This window comes from Lycorma delicatula, chromosome 10 (assembly GCF_047948215.1).
Source record: "Lycorma delicatula isolate Av1 chromosome 10, ASM4794821v1, whole genome shotgun sequence".
Classification (NCBI taxonomy): Eukaryota; Metazoa; Arthropoda; class Insecta; order Hemiptera; family Fulgoridae; genus Lycorma; species Lycorma delicatula.
The window spans coordinates 24,671,837-24,684,139 of record NC_134464.1 but is presented as its reverse complement, the minus strand read 5'-3'; the positions used below and the strand labels follow the sequence as shown (position 1 = coordinate 24,684,139).

General features: G+C 30.4%; 1 protein-coding gene across 1 annotated transcript in view; it reads left to right on the top strand.

Annotated features, from left to right (window-relative positions):
- The window catches only part of LOC142331687 (cadherin-related family member 1a-like), a 113,991-nt gene that overhangs the window by 70,804 nt on the left and 30,884 nt on the right, over positions 1 to 12,303 (top strand). Inside the window, 6 exon segments of the mRNA XM_075377719.1 lie at positions 156 to 403; positions 4,284 to 4,539; positions 8,445 to 8,638; positions 8,782 to 8,959; positions 9,465 to 9,523; positions 11,116 to 11,229. Coding sequence (XP_075233834.1) covers positions 156 to 403; positions 4,284 to 4,539; positions 8,445 to 8,638; positions 8,782 to 8,959; positions 9,465 to 9,523; positions 11,116 to 11,229 — 1,049 coding nt within the window.

Here is a 12,303-nt window from a genome sequence, read left to right as displayed (position 1 = left end):
AGGATTTATATTTAAATTTAATTTCTTAGTAGCTTTTTCATAAATTTTCTACGCTGATGAAAAAACATTATAAGAACAGTTGAATCTGAGTTCACCAAATTCAGATCCCTACAGAAAATCATATGCGTAGTTTCTTATGCATAATTTCTTTCTAGATGTCGGTACTCCATTGCCTGGTTTGAATATGGTTGTAAGTGATGATGATGTCGGTGACAATGCACGATTTACATTAACATTACAATCAGAAGATGAAAGAGTGCATCGTTGGTTTTGTGTTGAACCTACTTCTGGTCAAGGCAGAACTCCAGTTGTTATAAGATTTAATGACAACACTGATCTTGATTATGATGCTGGTTTAAGATCAGCAAGACTTGCTATTATTGCTTCAATACAAGATGCTGATGTAAGAAAATATTCATTTATTAATTAACCAAATGTTACTTAAGACTGCTAAAATTAAAAGATTGTTGCATGTTAATGGTTCACTAAGTTAGTTATTACTAGTTTATTTTATGTATCATTGATTTATAAAAATATACAATACTTGGTTGATTCATAATTACATGAGTATCTTTAATTAATTAATCGGTTGGACTGATTGTAGAAGATTAGATCTACAATAATGGTGTTACTTGAATTGGATTTATCTGATTCTAATTAAATTGAGGTCATGAATTTTGTTAGCTTCCATGGCATTTTCACTTTAGCTGCATTTATATTTCATACATCTGTCATATGTTTCATACATCACATATGACATAAATACAGAGGATCCCATCAAATGTATCATTCAGCTGTAAGTGATACTATAATTTAGAAGAGGCATTCTCTCAAAAGGGAAAGCAACTTCTGATGTTTAGTTCAGTAGGAAATTGTATTAACCCAAAAGTTCTGAGGGGAGAAACCAGATCCCCTTTTTTGGATGGCATAATGCTCGATTCAAGAATAGAGAAGTTACAGTGATAAACTAAATTTGACTTAGAGGCTACTTTTGAGGAGGTCAAATGTAAACTGTACTTTAAAAGGTTAAATGTAAATGTACTTTTGAGGAGGTCAGTATTGATTGTTTATGGTGAAATAAATAAAGATTGGTCCTAAGGGAAAGTTGCTTTAGTTTTCACTAACGTTTGCAAGATCATAAAATAAAGATAAAAATTAATGATAGGGGTCCAATATTTATACAGTTCAAAGTGATATCCGCCAAATCTGTAAGCTTTAACCTTTGCTGTTACAAAGATTGAGGCTGTCTTATCTCTTCTTTTGAAACTAAATACTTTTTATTTCAAGATGGTACTAATTAAAGGACTTTATTTGTTAAATTTATACAGGAGATAGAACCTGCAAACTAATCCAAACGTGATGACCTTGATGTTTGTAATAAATAATTTCTAAAGAGGTCACACATTAATTATTCACTAAATTAAAGTTTCTGAAGTTGGCATTAGAAAATGTTGAAAAATAGTTACAAACTTCTACTTTAAGACAATTCTACATCTCTTTTATACACTCTAAAATTATCTCTTTATGAGTTCTGGTGTTCAACAGCAAAATCTTACATGCAGAAGCTCCAAGTACGGCAAAAGTCTGCTTTGAGAGTTGTCTTGGCTGTCCAGAAAAAAATGTATAAGCTTGTCGGAAGTGGAACTTGCAGTTTTGTCCCTTGAGTTAGATTATTGGATTAAAAACTTAAAACTTGCAAACCGCTAATCTGTTTAAAAGCTCTTTGTCAGACTGTACAAGCTCATTTAAATATAAAATCTTTTCATTGAAACAATATTACTCCGAGACAGTATAGGAATCTACACCAGCAGGGATGTTATTTATTTAACTACTATATATTCAACTACTTCTGTCAGACAATTTTTATAAATAAAACATCAAATATCATTACCTTATATTTCTACAGACATTATTTTAACAAATTAATACTCCCTATAAATATTGTAGAAAATGTACACTGACGGTTGCCTTACTTTATGCTATGAAAAATCTGGGGCAGGTTTTATTGGGGATGTGTTCTGTTTTCTGAGTAGATTCTTGTATTTTTTTGCTGAAATTCTGATCACTGAGCTCTTCTATGTCTTTGGTTGGGTAAAAGACTTTACACTTTCTGATTCTAGATCCTCTGAATGTTTTTGATACATTTTGGCTAATTTTACAGATGCTAAGAAATATTTCAAGCAATATTGAAGTTAAAAAATAAAGAAATTATCTTTCAGTGGATCCACAGCCATTGGAGTATTTTTGGCTATCAAATACTAGATGGAAGTCATAAGAGTTGTATCAGAAATCGGTCCATTGTTACAATTCTAGTAGTCTTAGTAACTATGATTCTACTGATGAATAAAAAACATCCTATATAGCTAGTGATGACCATGAGTGGTCATCAAACTTGTGATATTCAATTTTTCCTTACTGACATATCTGTTTGTTCAGAAAATACTTTTGCAACAAGAGAAAAAACAGGACTTCTGTTAATACTCATGCTGTTTTCACCTCTCTTGATCATCTAATTGAATGAAATGTGACCAGTGATTTTACTTTTAATGATTCACCATATATTCCTAGATTGCTGTTTTGTAATTGTATTTAATAACATACAAAGGAAATATTAACTCCTGATGATTCCTTCTCAAATAATTAACTGGCTGCTTGCTGTGTTGATGTACAGGATATGTTGGGTTATTGACGTGTTTTGATGTTGGATGCCCATATAAAGAAGTAAGTCATGAATGATGCTGCCATAAATTATGACATAAGTAAGCCATGTCATAACTGCCAGTAGGAAGTTGTAACAGATGTACGACAATAAAACAAGTGTGGACACATTTTCATGAAGTCTTTTATTTATTCTCTAGACTTATTTGTGAGAACCTGATACTCATTTTGAAGATTAGTATTCATTCATCAACTATTGTAACTTAACAATTAGCATTTTAATAAAATCTTTACATTTTAGAAGATTATAAATTTTCTTTTATTAGACATAACCAAGATGAGTTTATTAATTGACATTTTCCTTTTATATGGATTGTTTTAGAAAAAATACATGGAACAATATGAATTTTAAACTATTTTTAAAAATGACTCTTACTGAGAAACATTTTAATAAAAACTTTTCTTGTTGATAATTTTGTGAAAATTATCTACAAGTGCTAAAAGTTTATAATTGCCTAATAACAATTCATATCAAAAGTTTATGAGGTGTGGTAAGACTAATCCTGTAAAGTATTTTATCTTATATCTATACATATTTGATTATTATCCCCTTCAATATACTACACCCTTCCTTTATTCCTACAATGCTCCATGCAAATTTTCTTTTTCTTTTTAAACAGTGCTTGAAGTCTTCTGTGAGCTCTTTCATGACACTTGCTACTTTTTCTTTCACAGCTTCAGTGGTTTGAAATTTGTTCCTTTTAATGTAGATTTGACCTTGAGGAACAGATAAAAGTCACATGGCCAGATCAGGCGAATAAGGTGGATGGTTTAACACTGGGCTGTTATACTTGGCTAGAAACGTCTTGACAGACAATGCAGTGTGAACCGGTGCATTGTCCTGTTGAAGAATCCATGACTTGTTCTTCCACATTTGGGTCGGGTTTTTCTTATTGTTTCACGGAGTTGAGCAAGGACCTCAAGGTAGTACTGTTGATTAATATTTTGACCTTCAGGAACCCAGATACACAATCCCATGAATATTGAAAAAAAATAAGACCCACCCGGGCGAACATCATCTTCAATGTCCTCAGCCATCTTGGAAATGCTTAAACCACTCAAAAATCCATGCACGTGATAAACATTAATTGTTATATACTTTATTTAATAAAAGATAAGTTTCAGTAGCGGTTTTTCCAAGTTTCATATGAAATTTCACGACAATTCTTTGCTCTAATAAAACACTTATTTTTTCGGCAAAACAAAAAGCAGATGTTATTCAAGTGAAGGCCATAGCCAGACTAATGTCTTCAGAAACTGGAGTCGTAACAATCGAAAGAGAAGGCTTCATGCTACACACTGTCGGTTATACGAATTTGGCACATGCGCAGTTCTGCGGTAGCATTAGTCTCATTATTTAATAGCCACACCTTGAATAATTAATTTTTCATATTGCTAAAAAATTGGAATATTCTGAATTAAAATTACTGTCAGGCTTTGCGTTGCTATAAAATGCATACTCTTAAGTGGTCGTTATCATCAATAACTTCTTTATTTTCATTATCAGTACTTGTATGATGTGATGTAATTTTTAGATTGTGTAATATGATTCTATTTTAATATAGGGTGAGATGCAGCAAGTAGCAAGTAGTGGTGTTAAAATTAATATTCTGGATTCAAATGATAATTCACCGATATTTAATGAAACCAGTTATTCATTTACAATACCAGAAGATTTACAACCTGGTTCTTTAATCGCTAATGTATCTGCTACCCATAAAGATAGTGGTGAATTTGGTAAAATTACTTATAGTCTTTGTGGTTTTGGTATGGACAAATTTGGAACAAATCTGAAACATGGAAATTTATATCTGCTTGGAAGTAAGTTGTACTATGTTGAAATTTTTATGGTTAAAAAAATAAAAATTACGGTTCATTGTTTCTTATATGCAGTTATGTAATTAATTTAGTTAAATTTTAATTTTTCAAAACTCAACTCAGTCACCAAACACAGTAAAAAAAACTTAAAAGAAACTAATATCAATAGTTGACTTTTGCAGGATCCCACATAATCAGTCAGTTTTATTTTTTGTGTATTGCATCCCATAACTTAACAATTTTTGGTAGCCTGGCATATTCACTCACAAAAATGCTGCAGCCAGTTCAAGGAGTAAAAGCAATCTATACATGGCTTATTGGGAAGACATATTGAAAAGTGTAATAGTAATAGTTTCCCATTGCCCTTGAATTTATAGTAAATATCAGTTTGCTAAACTGCCAAAACCAAGCAACAACTCCTTCCAAGCAACAACTTCACTACATGGTTTTTCTGTGAAATGAACATCATTACCTTAAACGAAGCAAATTTCTGATCTGTGTTACTTTTATCTCAGATGATTTACATATCTGTAAGAGAGACTCGTATAGATACTGTAAAGTAATAAATTAATATACTCCTTCCTGTGGGAAACAATGAATTGTATACATATGTAATATACGATTTATGAATGTGCAAACACAGTGTAGCTGACATAAAGATGGTTTGTTGTTAACTGAAATTCATGATAAATTTTCATTTTGTAAACATTGTCCATTTCTAAATTTATAGTCAACAGGAAGAAAAAATCTAATGGTTTTATGAGGCATATATTTTTGTTTCCGGTAATTTAAAAAATTATTATATTGTTATTTCTTTAAAACAATTTTCACTAAGCATTCTTTAATAATAAAATTGTTTAACTTTTATTAATTGATTTGCACTTTTTAGTTTGTTTAATAAAATTTTGCTGTTTTATCAACTTTTTAATAAATTTTTTGAAGTTCGCACTTAGTTGGGATACTTAATGATCTGATTTGTTATTAAAATGTTGTATTACGTGTGTTTGTGTTAAAAAAACTTATTACATGTTTGTACACATACATATGTAGTAATAATTCATATTCAACAATTAAACATTGTTGAATCTGCCTGCAAAATTAAATTATTAATAATAATAATGTTTTAAATTGAATAATAATGTTTTATTGTAGCTACTTCATTCAATATAGAAGCTCTTTTGTTCATCAGCTGTATGTATTTTTAAAAATACATAAAAAATATATAAATTCTTGTATATTTTAAAAAAGTGATTCACTTTTTTAAAAGAGTTTTGCTTTTACCCAATTCAAGATAGATCTTTAATAGTAATATCTGCAACAACATTGTTTTTAACCAATAAAAACCAAATGTTTTTAAAATTGTATGTTTATTTTTATTAATATTTTTGTTAAATGTACAGGCTGATTGCACACATGGCAATCTCGTGGGAGATGATTCTACAGCCAAAAATAAGAAAAAAAGTTCTTATAAACGTAGGTCAGAAAACAGTTTGTTAGCGAGTTTTGGTTCACGAAAATTTAACCCTGATTTCTGCTTCATCTCTGAAATTAAACCGTACTAAAATTCTTTAAGTATATATAGAGGGGTAAATTTTGTTCTTCCTTGTGGAGTTAAGAAATTGAATGAAAGTGGTTCCAGATCTCTATCTTGCTTAGGTTTTAAGAAAAACCGGAGTAAAACATGAAAACATTTTGTCGGAAAATACAATTCTTTAGATTTGGAATAAAATAACTTTGTTAATTTACCAATAAACAATTAAAAATCTCTAGATAACTTTGTAGAGAATTTAATTATGAGAAAATAGGTGTAAATAATGCCTATTAAAATTAAACATAGGTTTGAGAAGTTAACTTTAATTAGAAACAAAATATACAAACTGGATCAGAAAAGTGATATGATTTTAAACAGAACAATTTACACACAAATACTAAAACTTATAATAATAAATTTGAAACACATCCTTTTAAAACACATTAAAAATTTTTATTTTTTAATAGGTTGTCAGTAACAGCTGACCAGCAGTTAAATTTAGTGTCTAACATTTGAATATTCATTTGAGCAGTGTTTGTGCTGTTATTGTTTGGTCAGTCATTCACTGTGGGTGATACCATAAATATTTTTTCATTTGGATAGTTGACAAACATGTTATTAATCAATGGTAAAGTAAATAAAAATTGATTGGCTGCTGTGTGTGTGTGTGTGTGTGTGTGTATGTGTGTGTGTGTGTGTGTGTGTGTGTGTGTGTGTGTGTGTGTGTGCACATGAGAGAGAGAGAGAGAGAGACAGTATATATATATATATATATATATATATATATATATATAAATATAAATATATATATGTGTGTGTGTGTGTGTGTGTGTGTGTGTGTGTGTGTGTGTGTGTGTATACCAGGAAAATTATCTAAATTGAAGAGTACTGGATTGTAAAACAGTTGAGGTATTTGAGAAGCAAGTTTGAGAAACAGGTATGCTTAAATCACAACGATTTGATGCTGGTCGTGAAAATTTTGTGAGAAATGCCAATGCTGAAGAAGCAGTATTGAATGCATTACAATTAGTTCCCATCTCAAGCACCAAAAGGTTGTTACATCGCTTCCATGCTCGCAATCAAGTGTGTGGTGAACGTAATGGGAGCAACAACTATACCTATTTCATACAACATGAACTAAAAATCATAAATCAGAACTATTGCTATCTGATTTTGATAAACAGATGAAATTCTGTCGATGGTTAATTAAAAAATGTGAATATCTTCCTGATTTTCTAAGTAATATTATAATTACTGATGAATCCTGTTTTACAAGAATGCCATTGTAAATTATTGAAACACACACTTGGGGAGAAGAAAATTCCCATTAGATTGCTTATTAAATGGCTACCTTAATCTCCCAATCTCACGACAGTGGACTTTTTCCTTTGGGGTTGGATGAAGTCGTTAGTACATTCCACTTGTATTGGCACGCAAGAAGAATTTAGATATCATATAATAGAAGCTGGAGCTACTGTTAAGAATAATAATGATGCTATTAGGCATGCCCAGCTAGCATGAATTCGCCAAACTGAACTATGCACTGAATAGAATGGTGGCCACATTGAGCAACTGCTTTAAAAAAAATGTTTGCAGTTTTTCTAGGAACCATTTTATAATAATTAATCATTTTTAGAAAAAACCAAAAAGTATGTGATTTTTAATTTTTTAAATCTATTTTTTATTCATTTGTTTCTGTTATTGATTAGTTTTCTATTTATTTTCATTTACATTATGTTGTTCAAACACTGATGAAAATTGTTCTGTTTAAAATCATATCACTTTTCCGATCTAGTTTATGTGTTTTGTTTCTAATTGAAGTTGAACTTTTCAAATTTGTGTTTAATTTTATTAGATGTTATTTACATCAATTTTCTCTGAATTAAACTTTTTACAAATTTTTATTTATTTATTGGTAAATTAATAAAGTTATTTTATTTCAAACCTAAAAAAGTGTATTTCCTGACAAAAAGTTTTTGTATTTTACCTGTTTTTTTTTAAACCTAAGTAGTTTTAATCTAATTTCTGAGATCAAAAACCATAAGGAAGCACCAAATTAACCCCTTAATTTATATCCCAAGAATTTTAGTATGTTTTAATTTCAGAAAGGGAGCAGAAACAGAACTAATGTTTTGTGAGCTGAAACTCACTAGGAAACTGTTTTCTGATATATGTTTATATGAACTTATTTTCTTATTTTTGGCTATAGAATCAACTCCCGATAGATAGCCGTGTAATTTGGAATCATTATGTATATGACAAAAATTTAATGAATGAAATTAATTTTACAGTTTCAAATAATTACACACTATTAACATAATAAGATTTATTTTACTTTTTTTTTTTTTTTTAATTAAGTTCTTTTTTGTTTATTAAGAACTAGATTATGAAAAACAGTCATCATATTCATTAACCATGGAGGCTAAAGATGGTGGTGGTCGTATTGTTTCCACAAATATCTTGGTCCATTTAACTGATGTTAATGATAATCCACCAGTTTTTGAATTGTCTGATTATAGAAGAACAGTCAGAGAAGGTGCTACTACATTTCAGCCTCAATTTTTTGTCAAAGTAAGTTGATATTTTTTCTACCAAAACCAGAGATATATTATTTTAATTAATAAACTGATATGGATGATTTTTGTGTAGTCCATATATCCTTTTAAAGATAATGTTTAAAATATTTTAATTTATGTATTTAATGTATTTTACAGGCTTTTGATAAAGATAAAGATGGCCAGAGTGTTATTAGGAGGTATTCTTTATTATCTTCAAATTCAGATGTTCTAACTGTTGATGAAAAAACTGGTGAAATCAAAATGACAAGGCCAGTTAGTTCTAGTCATACTTCTAGAGGACAGTATGAGCTTATGATAAGAGCTTCGGATGATGGTAATTATTTCTTATATTGCTAAGAAAATCATCAGTTTAATTTTATCTTTGCATCGGAATAAACAATATATTTTTTTTATAATGACTTATTTAGAATATATTAGATTATAATTCAGTTTATAATTAACTATAATAAAGGATTGGCTTTAATTCATAGAGCAAAAACAGTCCTTAGATATATGTAGTTCTGGTAGTAATTAAGACATTATACTAAAGAAAGAAAGGGAAGAAAATATTCTTCCCTATATATAAAGGAAAATTAACTTACAAAAGCCGAACTATTAAAATATTGAGTTAATCCACTGCGTAGAATCAGGGTTTATCACACAGTTAAATAACCAAACTTATATGACAAACAGAAGAATTAGGTTAGGACTCCTAACCTAATCATGGCCATTCAAGGGGACCATGATATCCTAACAAGTGTCCTGGAAAATAAGTGTTGAGCCACGCACAGACAGAACTTGCGAAGTTAGCCTGGACCCTATTGTTGTATAAAGATTAGGTCATTGTAATTGTCCCATGTGGATACAATATCGTGAACATCATCTTCAAGCATATCAGGTAATGAGGTATGGATTCACAACTTTCATGGGTGTCATGCTTGGATGATGTTGGCTTTTTTCAACAACCACTCTCAGATCCTCTGTTGCCCAATAATAACTGTGAGCCGGTTAAGAAACCTCCCAACATGAAATATGACTCCATCTGATCACAGGATATTACAAAATATTGAACCAGTCTTAATACCAAGCAAACATCTTCTCCCCATATTCCAACTAATGATCACAGTCTTGCGTGATAATTCCTGGCAGTAATGTGGTTTCCATGGATGAAAATTCAATTCTTTCTTGAAAACAGATCGGGTTGTGTGTCGAGTTAAACCACTTTCATGAGATGCCTGTCTGTGATTTCTGAGGAATTCAAGTGAACATCTCCTAAAGCACTTGCCCATTTTCCTCTGTCCTGAATGTTGAGGAGTGTCCCCTAACATCTGGTGCAGAACCTGTATCCATTAGTTTTGAGTGACAATACTTATGTCTTTGCATCTACCAAGGCACACTTCGCCATTATCTCTGTACTTGAACCACAGACCACCATACTTCGTACCAGGATGCCAGTTGAGCCTACTCCCGCGAGGTTAGATGTTGTGTCATGGTCTGCCACTGATACCTGCAATGATTTTAATAAGATATCATGTAATAAATTCTACCACTGCAAGGAAAGATGCTTTTTGTTTCATGATAATCGGTTAAATATTAAAAAAGTTATAAACAGTTTTCAATAGGGAGTTAAATCACGCCCAGCTGTTACATAGTGCTACAGGAGGTTCCTACTAAACTTTATGGGTGTATTCCTCTGATTAAAATAGTGTAAAAAGTAAACATAAATATGAGCCCAAACTAATTCATTTTTTACTTATACCCAATAAAAAATATTCTCTTTTTGGTCATAAAAGATAAAAACCGAATTTTTTGCTATGCGGTAATGTTTTGGGATGCTTCCTCAATTGTAGTGCATGTTTCAAGAACCAGAAGTTGGTAGTTTGAATTAAATATAATAAGCCACTAAAACATTATTGTACAGCAATTTATTTCAGAAAAATTCTTGATAGTTCCAAGTATTTATATACTGAGATTTGCCAAATCATGCTTTTATGAATCACGTGATGCATGGATGGCAGATGCCAAATATTATTAATTATGTGTGAAATCATACATCAGTTAAAATTGATATCATTCTACCAGTTGTGTAAGTCTACCTCAAATCATACTTCTAGTAAGATATTTTAACTAACAGAAAATTAAGTTGTTAACTTCCCAATATTTGTTCTATATAAAAGAAATAATAGTAATAATAGATTTTCATATTTTGTTTTTTGTGTATGTAAAATATTCTTTTATATTTGTGTTTGTAAATGTAAATAGTTTTATCCAACCTATTAAATTATTATTTATAACCTGTAATTGTAAGAATGTTAAATTTCATTTTCTATGTTTATTTTATTTATTTAATGTTTGTAGTTAAATGATAAGAACCACATACACAGTATTTCACTATCAAAATTTTTAATAGATTAAAAAATGTAATTATTTTACGATAAAGTTTTTTTACAGTATACGCAGAATATTTTATTAATGTTTATTTCTTACTAGACGTTGAGTTTTCGAGTGCAAGCTTTATCTGATGATCAAAAAAGAGTATCTGAAGCTCTAGTATTATTAATAGTTGAAGATATTAATGATCATACTCTACAATTCTTAGAACAGGTAATATTTATTATTAAACCGTAAAATACAAATATTTAATTATAATTTTACAGAAGTTTTATCAGTTTTTTTTATGCGTTAATGTGTGATAAAAAAGATATTAGCTATCTGAATCTAATTATTACTTACTATGAGGAACGTTCAGTAATTAACGAGACAAACTGATGTAGAAAAAAAAATTATTCTATGATAATGAAACTTGCACTACTTTTCAACATAGTTTCCAGCAACATTTAGACACTTGTTCCACTGTTCTGTGAACTTTATGATTTCTGCTGTATAGAAGTGTTTCATGTACCACTTGAAAAAAGTTTAATCCATTCATGTGCCCACTCAAAAAGTCTTTTGAGTGGACTAAACAAATAAAAATTGTATGGTGCAAGGTCTGGGCTGTAAGGAGTATGTGGAAACACCTCCCACACCAACTTCTTGAGCATTTTTCCCGTTCTCTGAGCAATGTGGGGTGTGCATTGTCATGAAGAATCACACCTTTTGAGACAAATATTAAAAATAGCCCGGATGTTTTTGCTTTATTGTGGGTCTCACTTTCTATTGGAGCATGTTGGAATAGTACTCACTGTTCATGGTACATTGTTATTCTAAATAGTCACCAAAAATTGGGTCTTGTAAGTCCCAGAAGACAGTCAACATCACTTTACCAGCTGATGCGTGAGTTTAAAATTTTTTTTTTGGTGGGCAAATCCGGGTGTTTTTACTTAAGTCTTTGCCATTTGAATTTGGGCTGGAAATGATGTAGCCACATTTCATCACAGATTATTATACAAGTACGATCTAGAAAGTATTTATCTTTCACTTCAAACCATTCTTTGAGCTCAAAAAATTGCGAATCCGAATGTCTATGGGCTTGTGTCGACTATCTTGGAACCCATCTCAAACACGTTTTGTGATAATTCAGCATGTCATGAATGATTGAATGCACGTTTTCAACATTATTATTACACAAACTAATAATTTGGGAAATTTTGACTCACATCTATCGTCATGAATAAGATCATTTATGTAATTTTGCGGTGCAGTAGTCAAAACTTCAACCAGTCTTCCAAAGTAAGGAAG